The sequence below is a fragment of the Pteropus medius genome, unplaced genomic scaffold (assembly GCF_902729225.1).
Source record: "Pteropus medius unplaced genomic scaffold, Ma_sr-lr_union100, whole genome shotgun sequence".
Classification (NCBI taxonomy): domain Eukaryota; kingdom Metazoa; phylum Chordata; class Mammalia; order Chiroptera; family Pteropodidae; genus Pteropus; species Pteropus medius.
The window spans coordinates 16,455,780-16,480,015 of NW_024349519.1; the positions used below are offsets into that span (position 1 = coordinate 16,455,780).

At 32.1% G+C, this 24,236-nt stretch overlaps 1 protein-coding gene across 15 annotated transcripts in view; it reads left to right on the forward strand.

Annotated features, from left to right (window-relative positions):
• Window positions 1–21,845, forward strand: part of C2CD5 (C2 calcium dependent domain containing 5) — an 80,119-nt gene extending 58,274 nt beyond the window's left edge. For 4 of the 15 annotated variants that reach the window (XM_039882503.1, XM_039882505.1, XM_039882510.1 and 1 more), the window contains exons 15-27: window positions 831–995; window positions 3,851–3,991; window positions 5,877–5,940; window positions 6,332–6,393; window positions 6,605–6,703; window positions 7,197–7,286; window positions 7,766–7,853; window positions 8,647–8,733; window positions 14,424–14,474; window positions 15,368–15,469; window positions 16,749–16,939; window positions 19,543–19,689; window positions 20,380–21,711. In XM_039882503.1, the coding sequence (XP_039738437.1) occupies window positions 831–995; window positions 3,851–3,991; window positions 5,877–5,940; window positions 6,332–6,393; window positions 6,605–6,703; window positions 7,197–7,286; window positions 7,766–7,853; window positions 8,647–8,733; window positions 14,424–14,474; window positions 15,368–15,469; window positions 16,749–16,939; window positions 19,543–19,689; window positions 20,380–20,511 (1,419 nt within the window). In that variant the 3' untranslated portion in view covers window positions 20,512–21,711. Of the gene's footprint in view, window positions 1–830; window positions 996–3,850; window positions 3,992–5,876; window positions 5,941–6,331; window positions 6,394–6,604; window positions 6,704–7,196; window positions 7,287–7,765; window positions 7,854–8,646; window positions 8,734–14,423; window positions 14,475–15,367; window positions 15,470–16,748; window positions 16,940–19,542; window positions 19,690–20,379 lie in introns of all 15 variants that reach the window. The other 11 variants (XM_039882504.1, XM_039882507.1, XM_039882509.1 and 8 more) reach the window with 7 other exon arrangements.
• The last annotated feature ends 2,391 nt before the right edge of the window (window positions 21,846–24,236 follow it).

Here is a 24,236-nt window from a genome sequence, read left to right on the forward strand (position 1 = left end):
TAATTTAAAAACAATGATGACTCAATTCAAAATAAATATCCAGAGTTAAAAAAAATTATCTTCTCTTTCCCCATTCTACTCTTTTGATATTAATTTGATATTTATACTTTTATGTATGTTTTGGCTTTGCTTATATAAGCATATTTTAACCTAAATGCACATAGGATTGTGTGTGTGTGTGTGTGTGTGTGTGTGTGTGTGTGTGTGTGTTGTGCTGTTTTCTATGTCACCTAATAGTTTTCCAGTACTCATGGCGTGTAGTACTGTTACAGAGTCAGAAATTAATAAATCTGTATCAAGTAAAATTTTCTTTCTTGGTAATTATGGAGGTGGGCTGGTATAGGAAGAAGGCCTTGGCTTTCGGAGCAAGGGACAGATTCGAATCATATTTATTGACAGTATGATCTTGAGTAAGTTTCCTATCCTTTGTGCACTTCAGTTTCTTCATTTGCTTTGCAAAACTTTCCCTTTCACTTTTGCCATATAAAAGGTAAATTATCTACTTATACATGACAAATTTACTTTTAATGACTTTTTATCTTTATTTTCTAAACTTTTTTATAATCATAAAGTAAACAATTTTATAATACAGTTGGGTATGCAGTGAAAAGTAAATGCTCCTTTCACTGCTGTCCCCATCTACCCAGGGTTCTCACCAGAAGTAACCAACCCCTGTTACCAGTTGTGTTTTTTGTGCCCTTTCATATACATCCTATACATGCATGGATGGTAATTATATCTTTTTTCTACAGGGCAAAGACCACATTCCTAAATATGAAAACTGTTATTTTTTAGATATTTTTTGATCATTTCCCCATTATTTTTACAAGTCGGCCACAGGTGTATATTTAGCAGCGTTACCAACGCCTGGAGGAATTCAGATTGCTGGGAAGACTCCTAATGATGGCTCATATGAACAGCATATATCTCATATGCAAAAGAAGATAAATGACACGATTGCTAAGAATAAAGAGTTATATGAAATCAATCCTCCGGTAAGTAAAATAAATCTATATTGGGAATACATAAGTTGTTTAGATGTTAGTATATTTTTAGGTTATCTTATTTTAGACATTAAAAGATTTTTTTTCCACTGTTTGAATTCACATAGGCTGAATTGAAAGAGATGCTGGAGTTAGAATGAAACTATTTGTTTTTATGAGTCTCTGATAATGAAATACTTCTGTAAAAAGATCGTATTTGGATAAGAATATTATTGTTGTTTTTATTTTGTTTTATATAGACTTGAATTTTGTTTGGTCTTCTGGAACAGTGCATCTGACTCTAGCTTCAAACATAGCTTTCTGGCAAAGTTGTTATGCTGGGAGGAATCATAAGGATATGACCTAAAGCTACACAGTTCAGTATGGTAGAGACACTGGCCACATGTGATTGTTGAGCACTTGACGTGTGTGGCTAGTCCAAAATGAGATGTGCTATAGGTGTAAAATAGACACCAGATTTTGAGGATTTGGTAAATGAAAAAGCACATAAAATATCTTATGAATATTTTTTATATTGATTACATGTTTCATTTGTTTATTACCTATGAGGCTTGCTTTATATTTGTTGAACAATGTTGACATAGAACATGTTTAAATTCTTTGAAAATGTTGATCTGTTAATATATTTACTTCAAGAACCTTTGTAAACTCTTTCCTCATAACATTTTATTGACTACATATTTGTAGTACTTATTTTTCTTTTATAATTATATTTTGATATTTGAACATCTCTAATAGTGTTTATGCCTGTTGGGGAGAAATAATTGGCAAAGCTATATGTTAGGGTTCCATTTATCAGTTCTAATGATAAGAGCTAAATTCTTTTGTATAACCAAGTTTATCAACTCTGTTCTTCCATCCTGATCTCCCACAGGACCTGCTACCTCGTTTGTGTTCCTATTGTACTTGTATGTGCTTCTAGCATAGTGCCTGTTACATATTATTGCACTTAGTTTTTCCATGTCTGTCTTCTTTACTATAATGTGAGCCCCTTGAACAGAGACATATTTAGAGAATGTTAATCGAGTTACTTAATCTATTCAGTAAATATTTATTGAACTTCTATTTTAGTAGCATATTTTAGAGAAGGAAATAAATCTTTTATGAATTTAAACATTTCAGCATATATGAGTTTCATGTGCTGAATATGACTGCATTTCTACAAAAGGACTAATCAATTTATGAATATTCTACTATATCTTATTTCAGATACTGACATTAGTCTTTTAGCATAACATCTCAGAATTTTTTTGACAAATTTGGTGTACCACACCACTACTCATATCACAGTTTAGTGTTTTCAGTTTTCCAAAACAATGTACGCCCACCCTGTAAATGTAGACCAGAGTGTGCCTTTTCTTAGGAAGGTAGCTCTAGCTGAAGTTAATACTGTTGTTTGATTTTTTTCCCTCAATATATTGAGAAATGTTTCTAATGCAGAAATGTAGTACCACTTAACTGGAGATAAAAGACTTCTCAGTCAGCTAAAGACGTTAAAATAAGGTGCAAAACTTTTATTTGGAATAACATCACCAATGGTGAAACTTCTTTACGAATCTAAGGTATATTACATTCCGGATAGTTATATTTATTAGGTCCATGATATAGTGAACAGAGGTGTAACCGAAGTTTAAACTAGTATAAAATTATAAAAAAAGGATGATATCTATTGGGAAGAATTCTGCACTCAGTCAAAAGAACTGACCCAGTTTCTTCATTTACTAGTTTTCAAACAAAGACAAACTGCTTTACCTCTGAATTGCAACTGTTTATCAGTTTCTAATCATTATAATAAGCACTCTGTCAAATTTACATAGGTCAGGTTAATTTGGAGTGCAAACAAAATAAATGGATGTGAGAGTACTCAAAAGATAACTAAGTTATGAAACTGCATGGTGGTAGTCTTATGTATGGTATGCAGTAGAAATGAACACTTAAAACTATATTTTTGAAAAACTTATTTTTTAACGTCATTTTTAAAAAGATAGGTCTGTTACACCAATAATAGGCTATGCCTTCTGCATCTGTGCTCCCATATCCACATTCTCTCAATACTCCTGTTGCTAACAGATATTTAGAACCTCTAGTTAGCTCTTATTTTGGCTATGTAGTAGGTAAAAAAGCTTATGAACCCATATAGGATTGCACTGTACACTGACATCAAAAATATCATTATTATAACTATCAAAGTTTATTTAGCTAAATAAGTTACACACATGTGTAATAAATGTATTATGTACATATGCACACACATTGTTTTCCTCATTTTACTATGTAGAGCTTTGAAAAATGTCACTGAATAAAAAAAGATATAGAAGAGTAGAATTATATTTGGGAACATAGATCTTTAATTCTTTATGGGATATTATGACCCTTAAATGTTGAGTAGAAAATACTTTCTGAACTGGAAGGACTGCTGGTTTCCTACTCATTGTACTTTCTTCTCTGTACTAGATGTCAGTAATGTCTCTCCACGTCTGTGAAAATGAATTATATATATGTTTCCGAATTAGTATGTCAAGGCTGCTATTATCGATTACAGAAAATGTCCGTGTACATACTCTATAAACGGTTAATTAGTCATAAAGTTTATAATTAAATATAGACTTCGAATATACATTACAGACTCCCCACCCTACACGTAATTGTCTATTAGTATAAAAATTTTAAACCAAACTGAAGTATGCAAATATCAAATCATTATGTTGTATACCTGAAACTAATATAATGTTATATGTCAATTATACCTCAATTTAAAAAAAAAAAGGAAAAGAGATTGCAGTTTTAAAAAAAAAAAAAACCTGAAAAATATGATCATATAATATAAAACAGTTATTTTTTTTTAGGAGATATTTGAAGAGATTATAGGTTCACCCATCCCAGAACCTAGACAACGCTCAAGACTTTTAAGATCTCAGTCAGAAAGCTCTGATGAAGTTACAGAATTGGACCTTTCACATGGGAAAAAAGATGCTTTTGTTTTGGAGGTATTATGGCATTGGACTAATTTCTTAAAGTATTTAGAAAATAAGATGTGCATTTTTACAATTGGATCCTAAATCGATGTGATACTTTTGTGTCATTACAACTGTTATAAATATCAAAAAGTTTTATTATAGACATTACAACAGATTCGAAAATATCAGAACTTGGTAATATATTTTTTGTTCAATACCAGATGACTGATACAATAATGCAGATGGTTCTGGAAAAATTAATGTATTGGTTAAAATTAAAATAATAATAAACTCTTGGAGCTATTTTTATAAACTTGAATGAGAAATTAAAGTACTATTCTATCACTTATTATAATTACCTGTTTTGTATGTTACAACATGTTATTATAATTATAATATTTTACATGTAAAAATATAGGCTCTATGAATTCTGAGTGGTGTTTCCTTAAGTCAGAAGATTTCATTGAACTTTCATTATGAAAATACACTCAGAACTGGCTTTTCTGGAGCATTAATGTGGCACAAAAGATTTATGGAGCCTCCTCCCTCACAAATCTGTGGAACAATTAGCTTTGAAAGAGATAGATAATCTTCCTTTGATGTTGAAGGAAAGGAAAATAAATGAAGATACCAAGAAATGTTCTGATAAGGTACCAGTTGGGAGAAAAAGTCAGATGCTTTGATCTCAGTGCAGCAGGGAGCTAATGGTAGAATTGTATTGGGATTGGATAGGAGGTTTAAAGAGTTTATATAACAGAGTCCGTGAATGTGATCTGGATGTCAGCCATGGGAGATGCACAAGGCTTACCTGAGGTAAGAGTGTTGATTTGTAGAAAACTATGGATTTATGCCTTTTTCTCATATTTTTCTACAGTTTAATAATAGAAAAAAATGGAGGTTGGTCAGGTTAAGAAAGTAAAAAGATCCAGGGTACTGTTTAGAGCAGCGCTACTCAAAGTGGACTGTGACAACTTGTAGCATCAGTACTGTCTGGAAGCTTGTAAGAATTATAAATTCTGGGGCCTTTACTTTGGACCTACTAAATGAAAATTTCAAGGTGGGGCCCAGGACTCTGTTTAACAAACTCTCCAAGTGATTCTTAGCATTACCTGAAGTTTGATCTAGGATATTATTGATATTTCTGATCCTGGATCCTGGCTAAGTAGAGAACAGAAGTGCTTCACATTTGGGCAGAAGTATGAGGGCACGGTGCAGCTTCAGTAAGAGAAAGGACAAAGAGACAGAGGATTGTAGTTGGAGAATGCTTGAGGTCTGGGTGTTTCTGGAATGGTTTTGGGAATAGCATGGCCACGACTGTGGGTAGCTAAAGTAGAGTGGAAGTGATAGTGGTTCTTGATGTCCCAAGGAGGATATGAGAGGAAGCTTAAAATGTGAGTCAGGACTCAGACCCCCGATATACAGATAAAAGTCAATATATATCCAGTTGGATATTTTTACTCTTTATTATTCACAGTGGTCTATTATGATGTAAGAATAGGATTTAGACTTATTTTGTTTAGACGTGCCTTTAAATTAATCCCTACATAATTCTATTTTAAAGCATTTCTGTATTTAGTCAAATTTTTTTTATTGTACTTTAATTAATTTAAACAAATTGAGATAATGATTACTTATGATACCTTTGTGATTATTTTGAAACATGCCATGCTTGAGAAAACTTTTTAAAAACTCAATATGTTATGTAATATAAAATATTTTATTTAGAAGTATTTATAATTATTATTGTGGAGAAATTTAGATATTAGAAATGCTTTTAAAGTTTTATATTTTAACTTAGGTAAAAATGGCTCTAGTGTTTTGACTTATGTTTTCTATTTAGTAATAATAAAAATTTTAATTTGAAATGATTATATATTTACTACTTATGTAATAGTTTTAATCTTTCTATTTTCAGATTGATGACACAGATGCAATGGAAGATGTACATTCTCTACTTACCGATGTTCCTCCTCCTTCAGGTGAGCAGAAAAAAATTACCTTTGAAATGAAACTATCTTGTTTTTGCATATCAATATTTTAGTTCATAATTATGGTACTAACTTTATTTTAAAGGCTTTATCAATGTCCCATCCTTTCATGTACTTTGCTGCTTCAAAGGCTGAAAGCATATAGTTTAAGAATATTTATGTTAGAACTGAGGTGAACTGATTTTTAATCCTTTTATAAGTACACATTTTTAAAAACCTGATAATTTATTAAGGTGGTCTAAAGTTTTCTAAAGATACAGAGTTTTAGAAAAACAACAATGAACAGATCTTATAGTTAGAACTTCATGTAATAATTGAAAATGTTATTTAACACAAAAATAAATGAAATATCGTATATTTTAACTATAATTTATTTTGACAGGTTTTTATAGTTGCAATACAGAAATTATGCCTGGTATAAATAATTGGACATCTGAAATACAGGTGAACCTTTCATTCTTAATTTTAAACAAATAAAATGTAAGTGATGTTAGCAAGTTCCTATGTTTTCTTTTTGACCTTATTGCAGTTAAAATATTATCCTTTTTTCATACCACATCAGTTATTATTGTTCATTATTTGACAGTTTTATTAACTGTTACAGTATTTAGTTAAAATAATAAAATGACATGCTATTATATCTTTCTGTATTTAGATGTTCACATCAGTAAGGGTAATCCGGTTAAGCAGCCTTAACCTGACTAATCAAGCCCTCAATAAGAACTTTAATGATCTCTGTGAAAATTTGCTCAAGGTAGGAACCTTTTGACTAACTAATTTTAGTTAAAACTCATAAGAATCATGAAATTAAAAAAAGAAAAGTGTATATGTGTCTGGAATACCTTACACAGTTGTGGGCTGAATTATTTTTATTTATACAGTATATCAATCTTAACTCTCATCAGGTAAAATGCTAAAGTTGCCCTCTCCATCTTAATATACCATACTATAAAAGAAGTATATTTTAAGATATTTCGTAGCTTTAAACTTCATAAAAATCTGTTTTATATTTGTAAATTTTAAAAACCTTGTTATTTTTTATGACTTACAGATAAATATGATTACATCTTATTGTCTGCTTAAATATTAAAAATGTATTCTTAATGTAAGAATTGACAAAATAGAGGTGGGCCAGCCTTGTTTTTATCTTTCAAACTTTCCATTTGCCATAATGTACATTAAAATGTTAAGTTTTATAAATTTTTAAATTAAAAGAAGTAATATTACTAATATTTTCTGTTGTGTAGAGCCTGTATTTTAAACTACGGTCAATGATCCCCTGCTGCCTTTGCCATGTAAATTTTACAGTATCTCTGCCTGAAGATGAATTAATTCAGGTAATTAAGATTCTGTCTATTCTTAAAGAAGATTTCTAGCTTTTATCTGATCTGTTTTAATATTTTAAAATTGCCATCATTAAATAAGTGTAAACTTTTACTTCAAAATATGATTAGTAGATATTACTTCAAAATGTATTAGTATATATCAGACCGTGTATATTTCATTTTTCTGAGCTCTAGTTATCTGAAGGTAGAATCATATGTGTGCTCCAGCATACATACAAGAGAATGAGTGGGATTTTTCCCGACCCCATCTTTAAGACAAGATTCTTGAGTTCTTTCTGAAAATCTGTGTTCAGTTGGGCTTAGTTGTAGTCTGAATATCTGAATTGATGCATAATTCTGGTTGAGTATCTTAACTAGGAAAGGCACATTAGCCAATTAGTATAAGTTGTTCCATAGAACTGAAAAAAGTTTGTAAGAAACTTATTTTGGCATTGATTATTTTGCTATTAATATTGTTTCTGTGATTCTAGGTTACAGTCACAGCAGTTGCTATAACTTTCGACAAAAATCAGGCCTTACAGACCACAAAAACACATGTTGAAAAGTCATTGCAAAGAGGTAAACCTATGATGGATGGGAGCACAGTTCACATTTGTCTCTTTATACTTTTCACATAGACTTACATTGTACCATATTAATTCTTTAGTAATTAAGAGGCTCCTATTCTAGGATCTCTAAGGAGGTCCTCAAGGTGTTTGAAAACCTGAAGATGTAGTAAGCGTCACGTATTTTTCTCAAAAAAGGTCCCCTAGTATTCAACAGATTCTTAGAGTTATCTAGTAAAATTTAGGAAGTACCATTCTTAATATATTCCAAGGAAACCCAACTTATTAGAAATCATTTATGTGTTTTGAAAAAAGGGGAGGGAAATAGTAAATAGTAGACTTTCTAAAGTCAAATGACTTACTGGCTAAATAAAATATTCATGATTAAACTAAAAAATTTTAAGTTGATTACATTCTACATGTATAGCATTGCATTAATGTCAAATATATTAAACAATTATGTATTCAGATAGCTATCTAAATAGATAATAACTGGTTTAAGTATCATAGAACTAGTAAGGTACAAAGAATGGGAAAATACTAATTATTATTTAGCATTTATTATTTGCAAGGCACTGTCCTGAGAGATTTACAAATATTATCCTTTCTAAATCTCACAACAGTCCTACCAGGGAAAGTAGTCCACTCTCAACAGCATGCAGGTGAACGGTCCCCATGGGAGAAACCAAGGAGAAAATAATCAGAATAAATTGGGGGTCAGGGTATATATGTTATCTGAGATTCTTAATTTTAAAAAATTAATAATAAATTATTACTAAATAACAGTGTTTTTCTTGCCTCTCAAGCCTCTACAGATAATGAAGAACTTCTGCAGTTTCCACTGGAACTCTGTTCAGATTCACTTCCTTCTCATCCTTTTCCACCAATTAAAGGTTGGTTAAGTAAGGGAAATGCAAACATAAATCCTAGTTTCTAGTGTCTTTCCTTGCTTCTTCATTATAGGCAATCTTACTTAATCTTGAGATGATATATTCTTCATTCCCTCATTGTATGTTTCTTCATGTTTATAAAGGGGAGAAAGTAATGTTCTTATTTTAATTTCTCAAGTAATTGTCAAATTATTAAGGGAATTTTTCATATGGTATTCCATTTTAATATCTCAAGTACATTAAAGTTTTATTTTCAGAGATATGGATCTCTCAGTAATTATTTACATGTGATGTATTTGATATTTACATTATATTTGCTAAATTTTTTTGCAGCAACAGTCAAACCTTTACAAAAATTATTATTTTGAAAACGACAACAAACTACTTATTTTCTTCAGAAAGTATTTCGAGAAGTTTTGGGTGGTGGTAGTATTCGTGAGAAAGGGATGTGCTTTTTGTCTTTTAGGTTCTTTGGCTGTAATTGAGGAACATTGTTAGGTACTTAAAATATGCTGCCACTTTTTCAAATGCAAAATGATTGTCCCTTAACTTAATAGCAGTAAATCTACTCAGTCATGTAAAATATTTGTAAAAAAATGAAAAATTAGTTTTATCCATTTCTTTTCTGATTTCAGTGCAATTTTTATTACAAAATTTGCAGAATTATTGTATGTCATTTTGTAGCATCACATATACAATAAATGTAGTTTATTTTTCCCTAAATTTTTTGAGAAATGATGCATTTGTTATTTAAAACAAAATTGGCTTTTCTAAAATTTATATTTTATAATACAAGTGAAATTATTTCTACTCGTCAGTTATTTATCTGATCACAAATTAGGTATAATGCAGAGTATTATAGTCACACTGCATATATGGCAGTAGAGTCTTCAGTAAATCAGTGTAAGTCCTGTCTATGCAGATAAATAGATCCTGTCTCATTTTTTAAAGATGAAAAGATAAGCTGCTTTAAAATTCTGAGCCTTCTAACATGGTAACTATGGTTCTCTTTCCTTTTTGTCTAAATTAAAATTCTAATTTAGAACTGTATGGAGAATTTTCACATTTTTTGCAGCCATTGGTATATTTTGTGCAAATGTTACTTTGTGAATTGAAGAATAAGGAAAGAAGAATTTGAATAGAATAAGTAATATCTGAACAGTATCTCAAATATTTGCAGTTCATTTTAGGGATCATAGAGAGGAGCCATGAGGTGGAGTAATAAAGTTCTGCTACTGATAAAGTGTGAGAACTTGGGCCAATTAAGCTCTTTAAACCTCAGTTACTCATCTGCAGAATGTAAATGATTAACTTTCTCTCTAGCCTTTAAAATTCTCCGATTCTCTGGGTTTCTATAGTTTATGGTTCTTTAATTATCAACCTACTCTTGTTATTAAAAACAAATCAAAAGTCTAAATTATGCCTAAGGTCACACTAAGCTTCTGTTAAATAAAAAATTTCCAAATAGCTTCTAATTAGTTAAACTAATAATTTTTAAACCATAAAGTTTCTTCAGAGGTGCTTCATGGCTTTCCAGAAGGTGGGGTGGGAAGGGAACTGAGAAGGGTGGAAGAGTGAGGATAGGTCTCTGGACCCCCTACCCTACCTCTGAAGTAGAAGCAGCTTCGATTCAGTGTGCTCTTATGTATCAGTTTTCTATATATGATTTTGTTTGAAGAAAGGGTTTCAAAAAGTTGAAAAAAAAACTGAATCAAGTCATTCCACCTTTATTATCACCATCATCATCTTCATAATGATCAATATCATCACATCTAATACTAATATATATATACAAAACTTTTTATACTAAGTGCTTAACTGAAAAACTTGTGTTCTTTGAATATTACATTTCAAAATCATGAATAAAAACTAAAAAATTTATCTGTACCTTTTTGTAAATAGTTTTGTAAATCGTGGTTTATGTTTCATGCTTATTTATTGTCTTTGCTCCCTTAAGTCTTTTTAGGAGGACATGGGCTATACCAAATATATTTGAAAGTTATCCTAAAGTATTTTTGAATATTTGAGGATAGGATGGGTTTTGAAAAGCTCCAAAGAATGTTATAATAAATAGAGTGTTATAACATGAATGTACTAATTAGGCATTGTAACATGAAGAAGGGCTATGAATAGAGGATAGAAATATCTGGAAAAAGTTAAGTATAGCAATTTAGAAGAAACAGGCAGGAGACAGAAAGGTAAGAGCGCTAGGGATAAATGCTCAGAAAACTTTTATATGCAACCACAAGAGGCTTAAAAGTCAACTACTAAAACTGAGAAGTAAATAAATACATAGTTTTATAGTTTTGTTAGGTCAGTTAGCTAAGTTGATAGAGCTTTTTCTTTTTTTTTTAATTCTGAAAACGTTGGATTCTAGTTTATTTTTCATGTTCTCATCACAAATAGGATGATTTATTAAAATTTTTCATTTCCTTTATGTTAACAGAGTAGTTTCAAGAGCTAAGCACAGTATGTTTATTAACACTTCCATCTTTTCACTTGTAGATAAACCTTTCCTTATCTTTTTGTTATCGAAAATTAGTGAATATATGAAGAAAAGATGCTTCAATTATGTATATGCTAATTTTCTATGTAGAGTAAGCCTGGGCCTGAATTGTCCATCCATGTTCAATTTTTTCCTTCCATCTTTTGTTATGTTTGGTTTTGTTTCTCAAGGTAACAAAATAGTTTGATGTATGTCTCAAATTTATGGTAATTTGGTGTTACCTTGCTAATTATCTTGAGTTTTCTGATTTGAAATATTAAGAGATGCTGAGCCGAAGTAATTCTTAAAAGACATTATCACGTGAAGGTCATCAAAATTTTTTGATGAACACTATGAGGATCATAGATGATGTGGCATCAACATAAATTACTTAATTGAGGCTGTATTATGAGAAAAAGGGTGGCTATAGCAAATTTTTATACCACTTTCATAATCTTTTTCCTAATTGTTAATATCTACACCTATGTTTGCTCTGGAATGGTTTTCAAGAGACTTTTAAAATGATACATACAGAAAAAAGACAGCAAATATAGTTAAAAATGGGGAATCAATATAATCTGGGTGAAATGTAAAAAAATCAGTAAGATGATTGTCATGGATTGTAGTTAATCTCAAATTTATACATACTATTTTCATAAAAGGTTAACATCACTTTAGATACATGTCTAAAGACCTAAGTCTTGATATATGAGATACCATATTGTGGGGCTTAATTTATATTAATGACAAAAGTGTGTGAATCATGTACCACTATAAATATATCTCAAATAGTTTATAAATCTCATCTATAATAGGATAATCATTTTCATTAAAATTCTGAGAGTTTAAGACTTTAAAAAGGTTTAATTAAGTTAATTTTAATTTTTATATACTGTTGGATAAAAGTGTATAGAAGAAAAATTTTTTATATCCACCTTGTTTCTGCTTTCATTTTGCTTTAGGCTGGGGTGATTTCCTCATGTTCAGTTGCATAAGCTGTAGGCTGGCAAGAGTACTTTTTTCATTAAGAAGCTGCTGACTAATGAGACCAATGTAGGTCAAAATCTGGATTTCAGTATAAAAGAAAACAAGTTGGCTTATGCCCTTCATATATTGTATTCCTTAACTAAGTTTTCACATCAGAAGTTTTTTTTATCTTTATTTTTATTGTAGATGTATAAAAGTTACTCTCTTTTTATTAAACCAAATTTGATTTTACTAAATTTGATTTTACTAAAAGTCAGCTACTAATACTGAGAAGTAAATAAACACAGTATTTTAAACTAGCAATTAGAAATGTAAATCTATAAAAACTCCAAAGTTAGCTTTTGTTTTTTTCTGCCAACTAATGGTTATGAATTCTTACAAATATATGTAATTCTATTTATGCCAACTAAAATATCTTTATATATTAACAATTCATTGCATGTCTGTTTTCTTTCTCTAACAACAATAAAATAACACTAAAGTTCTCCATGTTATTGCTGCCCACAACAACCCTGGGAGATTCTGAAGAGGGAGAGATGCTGAGGGTAAGGTGAATGAGAGGAAAATAGAAACTAAAGAGAGGAAGATGTATGAAAAAGTTATCCAAGAAATGGGAAGGAAAGAAGGAAAGAGAATTGATGGATAAGTAGGGTTAAGGAATCTTAGCTTCTTTATGGCAGCTTGAGGACAGTGAAGTCCAAAATCAGAGGAAGAGGAAGTAAAAAGCAAAGAAAAATTGAATTAGGTTACTGACAGAAAACAAATAACTTGGAAGAGAAGATATAAAGGATAGTAGTGAGACGAGGAGTGGGTACCTAGCAGTGGAGACAGGAAATGGAAGGATGTGGATTGAAGAAAAAAGACAAGTGGTTTAGGGTGTTGCTCACTTTTATTTAGTTGGAATCTTTAATGACCCAAATAGAAAAGCCAAGTTTCTTCTTCCTCTAATGTATGTATTACATATGAATTGTCGTTGAATTTTTCCCCCTTGTGGACGATCCATATTGAAGATTTATATCTTTCTCTAAGCCTTAATAAGTTTTAACTATAACATGGCAATTTCATTATTAGTCCACCAATATTTGAATATCATTGTGGACAAAGTTTATACTGGATATTTATATACATCCTTTATCTAATTCAATAAGCCAGATTTTATTGTTATAGTTAGACAGTTTAGAGATTGGTAGAAATGCCTAAAGGGGCATAAACCCAAATTTTGATCATTGCTTAAAACTAAGAAACGTTTAAATAGGAAAATAACAGTAAAAAATTTAAAGACTCCAGATCACATATATTTTAATCTGCCAGAGGCTCTTTTCAGAATTTGCAGGAATTTTTTCAGTTTTAGTAATTTTCTTAAGATGCCTAGATAAGATTGTCACAACTATTTTTTAATTATTCAGAGCAAAAATGGTCTGTAAATTAAGAGAATGGAGAAGTCTCTAACTTTAGAAGCATTGGAGCATGAGGGAAAAAGAATCCTTGCCACATTTTTTTTTTGTCATCGATATACTCATTTTCACTAAACTTTTAACTTTAAGGTTAGTCCCTCTCCTCACACCACTAGGGCTTTTAAATATTGCTAAAGTGTACTAAGAGAATAATAAAACCACATGTTTCATAGTTGAGAGTAATTTCTGTGGAGAACGTCACTTTTTCATGCCACAAAGTCTTGATACCACCAGAGGGAGCCGTTGATAGTGAAATCCTGGAATGAAGGGGATGGTGGTGAGGGAGAGGGTTATGGCTAGTAAGGAGCATGTGTTTGGTTTATCCGTGAGACATCAGTCATTGGCCTGTCTGTAATTTTTAGTCTTACTGGCTCTTCCCCTCACAAATATTTCCCTTCCATGTTTCATTTCAGGTTTTGTTCCCAATCCATTGACTCCTTTCTTTGCTTATGTGTCTCACATCCTGATTTCATTCTGCTAACATTTGTTAATGTGTTTATATTTTCTCATGTTTACAAAATTTCTGAAACTCTTTCTGTGTTATACAAGTAGTCTTCCTTGGCATGATATTTATTAACTGAGCTAGTTTTCATATGTCAATAGAAATTGTGTTTTAAACCTAAATACTTCTATTTGGTTTGCTTTTATAATGAAGCCATAAAGATTTCCTCTTATTCGTCTGGCTTATACAGAGTATTTACAAACAACAAAGAGATACTGGCTTGTACTTAGCATCCAAGCTAATGTTGTTCATATTGTCTTATTAGAACACCTGGAGAGTGCAAGTTCTAACTCAGGTATACCAGCTGCACAGAGAGGTGAGTTTGTCTAATTAAGCAAATAGTCACCAAAGGTGTGAAATTCTAGTGCGGTGGTGCATAAGCATACCAACATCAGAGAAATGCACTGGACAGTGGAATAGACACCAAAATGTGGCTTTATCATAGTTTTAGCATGTGTCTTTAAAATATTAATTATTTATTTTTTTTAGCATTTTAATAGCTTTCCAGTTTTTAAAAGTAAAATTTTAGCTCTTTAACTATTTTTTTTAACTCAATAATAGTAAAAGTTACTCTTTTTAAAAGGACTTGTTAGGCTCACACCTGCACCCCTACCCTCTGTTATCACAAGCTTTGTTGCCAAAATCACACATGCAAGCAGAATATTGACAAAAACAACCCTTTGGCTTTCTTGTTACTGATGGTAGAATGAAAGTATTTTAATAAAAGATAAGCCCACTAGTGATTTTTAAAAATGTATTCTTCGACAATTGGTTTTAATTATTTTTAGTTTTGATTTTAGGGTAGAAATAGGAAAGGCAGTTATTCACAAAGTTTGGATAGCAAATTAAAGTCCTAAAATATAAACTGCTAAACATTATGAAGTAAAAATAATGGGAAATAAAGTTAGTTAAAACACAGTATCTGGTCTTTTCACTGATATTTCTGTTAAATCCCACTTCTGTTTTCCCTGAGACCACACAACTATGACATCACCAAAAATGCTCAGCCAGCTAACTGAGAACTTGGTTTTGGACAAATCAGTGTCTAAAGCTTGACTCTTTACTGTCTCTCTTATCTACTTGATAAAGACCATTCTTTTTCTAAATTACAGTTAAATTACTTCATCGGAAGGAGTGTTATGACGAGTAAGAGACGTCATACATATTTTTTTCTTTGTTTTTTCTTTTGTTTTCTGTCTGTGTTTCCAGCAACGTCAGTTGATTACAGTTCCTTTGCAGACAGATGCAGCAGCTGGATAGAGCTCATTAAACTGAAAGCTCAGACCATAAGGCGCGGATCAATTAAGACAAGTAGGCGGATGTTTCTACCACATTATGATCTGAGAAGCATATCCCTGATTTCCCAGTGGTGAAGGCTAGACCTTTCTACCCAGTAATAACATTGCCAATCAATCATGTATTGGAGTGTGAAAGCTGCAGACTCTAATGGTCATTTAGCAAAAGTTATTGCAGGGCCGTTCAATTTGTTAATTGTGTTTTTAAATTTTACTTTTTGTAAAAGTATTCTTAAAAATATATAAATAGGTACTGTATCCTTCTAATGGAAGGAAATTGTCAGCTCTCTTATTGAGGAGACACTCTCCCAGGACCCAAGGTACTATGTAACATATGGCGTGTGTCAGTTTACTAAGTGTGATATCCAGAGAGCTGAAAGAATGAAGTATTTCTGGAGAGAAAATAGTTAACTCTTATCTCACTGCTAGAATCAAGGTCATCATATGTTCTTTATTTTACATGTGTTTTGGTAGATTTTGAGGTAAATGTATTGGAGTGAAAGTTTACGGTACGTTAATAGAGAAGAAACTCTGTTTTAGAGGAAAGGTCATAGGATTATGGAACCAGCCAGATCTGGTGTTGAATCCATTTTAATAGCTATGCGACCTTGGTCAAGTTATTTAACTTCTCTGAGCCTCAGTTTCCTTGTGTAAAATGGGGACAATAATACCTATGATGCTGGGTTGTTGTAAGGATTAGATATATACATATGTCTGACTTATAATATTTGATAAGCGGTAGCTATTACTATATATGTTATTTTATCAGCAATCAACTTTTAGACAGACAAGGTCATTTTTTTAAGTTTTTAAAATTATGAGTTTGATCAAATGGTTTGAAAAAGAAACCTATTACAACTAGTTAATATAAGGTTTATCTACAAGTTGACAATGATGAAGTTGTCTGAGAAAGATGGAAAAACTGGGAAATATAACAACTTTCACACTCTCCTTGTAATAATTTGTTCCTACAGCAGATATTTTAATTGCTCTGCCGCTTTTTCTTTTTCTTCACTTTATAACGATCATTCTGTGTGTAGCTATACTGCATCAACATTTTCTTTTGCAGGAATGCCATTTTTCTTCCAAAAGAATTCCATTCCAGCATTTCCTCTTGTGTTTTTCTTTCTCTCTCTTTTTTAATTGCATGCAGTGCATGATAATTTCTTTTCTTTCATGACATGGCTTAGCCTCACAGACAGCTGAATGTTGTCACCACTTACTTGGAAACCTTGGGGAATACTTGAGTTACCAGCATCTGATCTTGATACTTTCTTTTCTTTCTCCGATTTTAGCTGTGACAGTTGAAAAAGCAAGTCCAATGGGTGAAGGAAATTTCCGGAATCGTTCTGCTCCACCTTGTGCAAATTCTACAGTTGGGGTTGTTAAGATGACACCTCTTTCTTTCATTCCTGGAGCAAAAATAACTAAATATCTTGGGATAATTAACATGTTTTTCATTCGAGAAACCACTTCTCTACGTGAGGTAATTTTATAGATGTTATTTCATTTTTGTGAATTTTCTCTAATGGAAGATGTTAGTGACAAAACCAAACCAGTTTCAAATTTTTATTTTTTGCCAAAAGTAACACATGTACACATCTTTTTTTTCAATAAACTATCTGGATTGATTCCAGATTAGACTTAGCAAATTTCATATAGTAGCTAGTTTTATCACAAGAGTTGTGTTGGGTTTAAACTTGTTTACTGTTAGAATTTCCAGATCTTTCTCATGTGATAAATAAAACAAATTTATCCATGTTTGATTAGAGATTTAAAACAGCATTGTAAGAACAGCTTAGTTTTCTGAGTAGTCATTTACTATACATTTTTAAATAGCAATTTTTAAAGGATTACATTTCGAAATAGTAGGGAACTATATTGTAGATGTATGTCTATGGGAATGGTTGATATAATTTAGCTCAATTGTTTCTTCCTTCTGAAAAAGAATGAGGCTGCACATTTTCTTCTACTTTCTCCATCACTGTATGGGAATGCCATTTATTCAAATTCTTGCCTCACACTGTGTATCATTAAACTTTAATTTGTATTTTAAGTAACAACTTATAACATTTTATTTGATGTGCTCAAAGTTAATCAGAGTCAGGCTATTACTATATCTTTCATTATACAGGAATTTAAACTCAAGAAAAAAATTATATTATGTATTATGGAACAAGGCTGCTGAGCAAAGTAATATTATGAATAGGGAAATTTTTTAATGATCGAGGTGTGAAACTTGATAAACTGTTCAAATTTTATTTTAGCAGTAGTTTATATTTTTTAAAAGTATGTTCACTTAGCTATGCTTTTTTCCCACTGTTTCACCAGCACTGTTTTTATACTTTCTTAGAAATAATAGCCCACATACTATTTTTTATATCTTGCATATAGAACAATGCCAGGCACGTGTAAATAGAAGACATTTTTTTGTGTGTAAATAAGTAAATGACAGATTAATTAGATGGGTGTTTAAGAAAAATTAACTTTTTAGTCATTCTAATTGTATTGAGATGGAAATGAAACTATCTTGATATTTTCATTAATCTTTTAATGTAGAATTAAAATAAATGACACTTCTAAGTCCATCTAAGTTTGACAAAGAAAGTTGGGTGTGAGAGGCTGGCATACATTGTTGAATGAACTTTTTCTAGTTGCTCTTAATAGCCCAGGGATAGTGCACTCTTTTTGAATCCATAAAATTTTATTTCCAAAATGCCTTTCTCTACTATTTAAGCAACCATATATTAAAATGTTGCTTCACATTAGATTTTTCCTTCAACAGAGATTTGTAGTATTGACTGTATGGATAAATATCCCAAATTTTTTCATTGCTTAATGAATAATTTGCTTAGTTATTTAATCTTTTTAAAATTATCCCTCTGTAGTCTCTGTTACTCAGCCATCAGAATTTCTTGATTTAAAAAGCAGGAGTGAAACTAATAAAAGTAAAAGAAAAAAATGCACTAAGCTCTGATGGGAGACAGGCTGAAATAACTCACTTAACTCCTTAATTACAAAAAGAGATACCTTTACAAAATTACACATTGGGTCCTCTGGCTGTTCAGAAAGATGTGACCTAGTCAAGTGTTTTTCTAACAGTGCATTCAGTTTGCCCTTAACTTTCAGTTTAAAGTTGGAAATTTCTTCTTAGACTGTAAATGACCTCCATTATAATTTATGGAAAACTTCAGTTGAAATACATTTTAAGCAATCTGCTAGCCTTTGTTTTCTGTGCTTTCTATTTTTGAACAATGAAGTTCAAAACTACTGGATTTCGTTCCCTAGCAATGCTTAGTATGAACACCTTTTGAGCTAGATGTTAGCATATAGTTGTGAACAAAACAGATGCAGTCCCTGACTTGATGGATTTTACAGTCTAGTGGAACTGGAGTATGGTAGACATTAAACAAATAATTGTATAACTAATATATAACTACTAGCAATAGTAAGTCAAAGAAATATAACAGAGGCTATCAGAATATAATGGAGGAACTCGCTTTAGTTTAGACAGTCAGGGAAGTCCCATGTCAACTAGGACCTGAAGAATTGAATGAGTTATCCTGGTAGAAAATTGAGTGAGGTGCCTTCAGGAACAGCATGTATAAAAGGCCCTGAGGCAAAAAAGTGGTTGACCCCTTTGAGAAACTGTTAGAAGGCAAGGATGGCTGGAACATGGTTCAGAAGGGGAGATATGGATAGCAGGGAGGCTTTATTGTTCATATTTACCATCAATTTATTTGAATAATGGTAGGAATGATTTGATAGAGGGAGATATTGAAGATGGAGGAACAATTTGAATTCTTGCTCTGCCATTTGCTTACTAGCCATGTGATCATAGCTAGTCATGGGCACATTACAAATTCTTTGAGCTTCAATTTCATTATCTGTAAAATAAGGAAATTCCTATCATAGACATGTGTTCAGTAAAGGTTTATTTGTTTATGCTGTAAATTCCCATTATGAAGGACATTAAAACGATCCTTACATTAAGATCATTTAAGACATTTTAATATATATTCTTTGACATTTTATATACATTCATGAATACCTGTATGTAGTTTGATTTTCCTGTGCATTATTATGTAGGAAGGAGGAGTCAGTGGTTTTCTCCATGCTTTTATTGCTGAAGTGTTCGCAATGGTGAGAGCTCATGTTGCTGCATTAGGAGGGAATGCTGTCGTGTCCTACATAATGAAGCAGTGTGTCTTCATGGAGAATCCAAATAAGAACCAGGTGAGATGTAGTTAAAGATCCTGATGGGGGTCCTGCAGATTTCTCCCATGGCCTTCCTACTTTCCACTCTCCCTCCCTCGCAAGGGATTTGCTCTTTACAGAGTTCTTGATACGCAGTGCTTAGAATGTGTTCTAATGAATATATTAATAACCATAGTCATACGTAGGTCAGGTGCTGTTTCCACACCCCAGGTGACTAGTGATTATTCCTAAATACTTCTGGAAGTTTTGCTCCTAATTTACTACTCTTTCCACCATCTCGATGGGTCTTTGGAATACAATGACAGCTGACTGAGGAGACTTAAAAATGCCCTCTAGTTTGGACCATGATGCTGTTGGGTTCTAACTGCCATGCTGGTGAAGAGTACGGTCATGTTGTTGTTGATGTTGTTTTTATATAAGTCACATAATTCTCTTAATGGGGGCGAAGGAATGTTGCTTAGGTTAAATTATAAAATAAATTTCTTTTATCAGCTTTGTTAAGATAACTCACTTTAAATTGTTAAAGATTCCTTTAAAAATTAAATAACTATATTAATGGGTTCTTTTGAGTTTCCTCTCTTGTGAATTGCGTTATCTTTTGCTCATTTTTCTCTTGAGCTGTCTTTTCCCTGATTTCTTAGAAGCCTGTGCTTAACAGAAGAGTATGAGCATATTGTTGTAACTGAACATGTCCTGTTGTTCTTATAGGCACAGTGTCTTATAAATGTAAGTGGTGACGCAGTGGTTTTTGTTCGTGAATCTGAATTAGAAGTGGTATCAACCCAGCAACCCACCGCCAACTGCCAGTCGTCATGTACTGGGGGAGAAGTTACAACCTGAAGGAAATTAGAAAGAAGGAGCTCAACTAAACGAAATTCATCTGTCTCCATTGTTTCATCATTAATGATCTCACTAGACTTTTTAAAAATTGAACTTAATTTGAGATATTTAAGAAAGAATTGATACATTATGAGTAGATTTGATTTGTCTAGAATCTCTTGGAGGCATGAGAATCTTCTAATCTTGACATTTTATTTGCCAAGCCTAGATAGAAAAGCCCGGTGGAATCTCTACCTTTCAGAAAGTTAGGATTAGTTTCTCAGAGAACTGTAGCAAAGATGGGAGATATTTGTATTTATGTTGATTTTAATAAAATCATAATTTATAAATGAAATGAGATCATCAGGAAACTAGGATAGCTACCCTAGTGTAACTTAGAAAAGCTAAGCAACAAATTCGCAAATTGTTAATGACGAAATAGTCTGATTTGAGGGATGTGTGGGGTAAATGGAGTAAAGTTTACAGAAAACTATGTGGGTTTTTAGTGTGTGTGTTTTCTGTTTTTTTGTTTTTGTTTTTTAACAGTAGAGAAGAAAGCTTTATTAGAAGGGAAAGTACACTTCCAGACGTGGAAGTGGGCCTGAGCAAGAGAAGCGTGGCTCAAAAGGCCTTCAGTGTGTTTATTTTGATGAGGAGTTTGGTCACAACTGAAAGGGAACAGTGTTTCAGCCATCTTTGAAGAAGTTAAAATTCTGCAGCTTGTAGCCATATGTCTTAGGTACTGTAAAAGAAGACATAAGTTATCAGTGCTGGTGTTCTTTCATTGAAAGTTTTAGTACTATCTCTAAGGAGGAAGGGAAGAAATTACTATATGACTTCATAACTGGCCAAAAAATTTCAGATGGTGCTTAATTTGTCTAGAAGAGGCTTGGCTTCAACAGAGAAGAAAAGAAAAGGTCAGTGAATTTATTGAAGTAGTTAAAATACAATTGATCTAGTAGGAACATAAAATTATTTTCTAATAAAATTATAATGTACTCCTTCCTACCAAACAGAATTTTAGATAATACCATAGGGACTTTTGATGGTGAGTTAGATTGTGTTTGGCATAGAATTTGGAAATGTAACTTGAATGTAAGTATGCTGCAAAATGTTGAATGTATCCATAGAAATACTTTTTCTGTCAATGCCAAATGCCTATTATAAATGAACCTTAAAGAGTACATTCCTCCTTTGCACAATAAAATTTCTTTATAGATTCATGGTTTTGCTCTTCCAGGATAACAAACTGCCCTAAAGATTTAGGAGTCATTTTCTTGTTATCACAGGTGTCAATATTTTTCTGTATTTTGTTTATAATTTTATTTTTTAAATAAAACGTTTATAAAGATAAACTAAAATATTCTTAAATCTCTTTTTTACCTCCTTGATGTAGTACAGTCAGTAGTCCAAAATCACTTTCCTTTTGATCATATCCATTCAGTCCTTCAGTCAATAAACATCTGTTCTACATCTACTATATGCAAAGCCTTTTTCTTAATTTTTGGGGAAAATGTATATATATAATTGTGGCACTTTTTGTCTTTGGTTGGTAGGTATTCATTCAGCTACTCTTTATTGAATTCCTACTTCATCCCAGAGCATAGTTTTAGGCAGTGAACAAAACACACCTAAGTTCCTGCTCTCATGGACCTTATTTTCATGGCCTACATAAGTAAATAATTTGTAAAATGTGGTATGTAGCACTATAAAAATTGTTCATGTTTATTGAATGCTTCCTATGTGCCAGGTAGTCCAATATATATATATATATATATATATATATATATATATATATATATATATATATATTTTATTATTATTAGTTTCAAGTATACGGTACATTGGTTAGACATTTATATAGTTTATAAAACGATCCCCCTGATTGATCTTTGTCTACTCTGGCTCTACACCTAGCCTTTACATTAATGCTAACTGCATTCTCTATGCCATGCTTCCCGTCCCCATGACTCTCTATCAACTACTAATTTGTACTTCTTTAATCCTTCACTGCTTTCTCCCAGCCCTTTAACCCCACGCTTCTCTGGCCCAATGAATATATTTTTGTATTAACCCTTTTAATTTTTACAGAAACGCTATGAGGTAGATACTGTTGTTAAGCCCCATTTTATAGTTGAGGCAGCTGAATCGAGAGTTTATGTGATTCGCCCAAAGACACAGTAAGTAGTGGAGCCAAGATTCAAGCACAGGTAATCTGGCTCTGATACCTACACTATTAAGCGAAAAAATGTGTGTAAATTGGGATGAAGGTAGCTTGGTAGTTTCCCAAAGGAAGTAATAGTTAAGCTCAGTCTGGAAAAATAGGCATTTTACTGGAATTGACTATTCATAGTTTTATCCATTCATCCACCCAACAACTATTTTGTGATAGCCTAGTATGTTTCAGAGTCCTTTCTAGGCAGAGAATGATAATATACCTATCACTAATTGAGTACCTTTTTTTTTTTTGGTAATTTTCTGTGCATATGCACTATCACTAATTCTTATAAAACTAGCTAGGTGACATTATCTCCATTTTGATATGAACAAAATTGTACACTCCACAGAGGCCCAGGCTGATTTCTAGGAAAGCTGGAGTTTCCTTAACCACTCAGGCTTGCTTTCTGTCTGCCCACATGAGCTGCCTCTGAAGCATGATCAACCCATGCCAACATTGGCTCTTTCCAGAAAAGCCAAGGTACCCTATGCCCCAGGGGCTGCTGCTGTTCCTATGTGTGGATTCCTTCAGAAACATGATCATTTTAAATGGATGTGCTGGGACTTACTCTTTGGGAAGTACTGAGGCCACTGTACAGTATTTAGAGCATGCCTCCTATCATTCATCCTTCATTGCTGCTCCAAAGGTAAACTATACAGTTTAACCAATAACTTTGCTAGATTTGCTTCCACTTCTACTTCCTCCTCTTCCATAATCTGTTAACCATCAGGCTTCCGTCTCCTGATCTGCCCCTGAATGTAAATATGCCAAGGATACAAGTATTGGATTGCAGTATTGCAGTTGTTGGGTAGCTGAGAAGCGTTTTTGTGCATATATAGTTTTTCATAAATGGGATCATACTATTTTTAAATAGAGTAGTTCTATTTTTTTACTTTTCACCTTCTATCACAGCCATCCCCAATCCATGTTAATAACCTAGTATGTATCCTTGCATATTAAAAATCTGCTAGAGGTCTAATTTACATTCAATAAAATTAATCTATTTTAAGTGTACAGTTCAAGGAGTTTTGACTGATTCAGTTGTGTAACCAAAATAACATTTTCATCACCATAAAAAAAACACATTTTCCCTTGTGTTTTTTTATGGTCTACATTTTCCCATCCCAGGAACTGGGATCTTGTGCTTGGTAACTTCCACCTAGTATAATGCTTTCTAGATGCATCCACATATGCACAACATTTTTGGCTATTATGAATAAAGCTATTTTTTGAGTTTGCACTTTCCTGTGAAAATTGAATTTCGGTTCTATTGGGTTGATTTTTTTCTTGTTGGTGATCTGCCATGTATGACAAATTTCCCCTTATTTTTTTGTCCATGTAGTTTTTCGTCACTTTTATCATATTCAAACTTTTCATTTTTTATGGACAATATGACTATCTTAGATACTCTTAGCTAAGTTGTTCTTTCCTTTATTTTTTGGCTATTTTGATGGTTCATCAAATTTAACATGTCCTAATTTGCTCCCTATCAGATTTACTACTCTTCATTATTTCTTATTTGATAAAT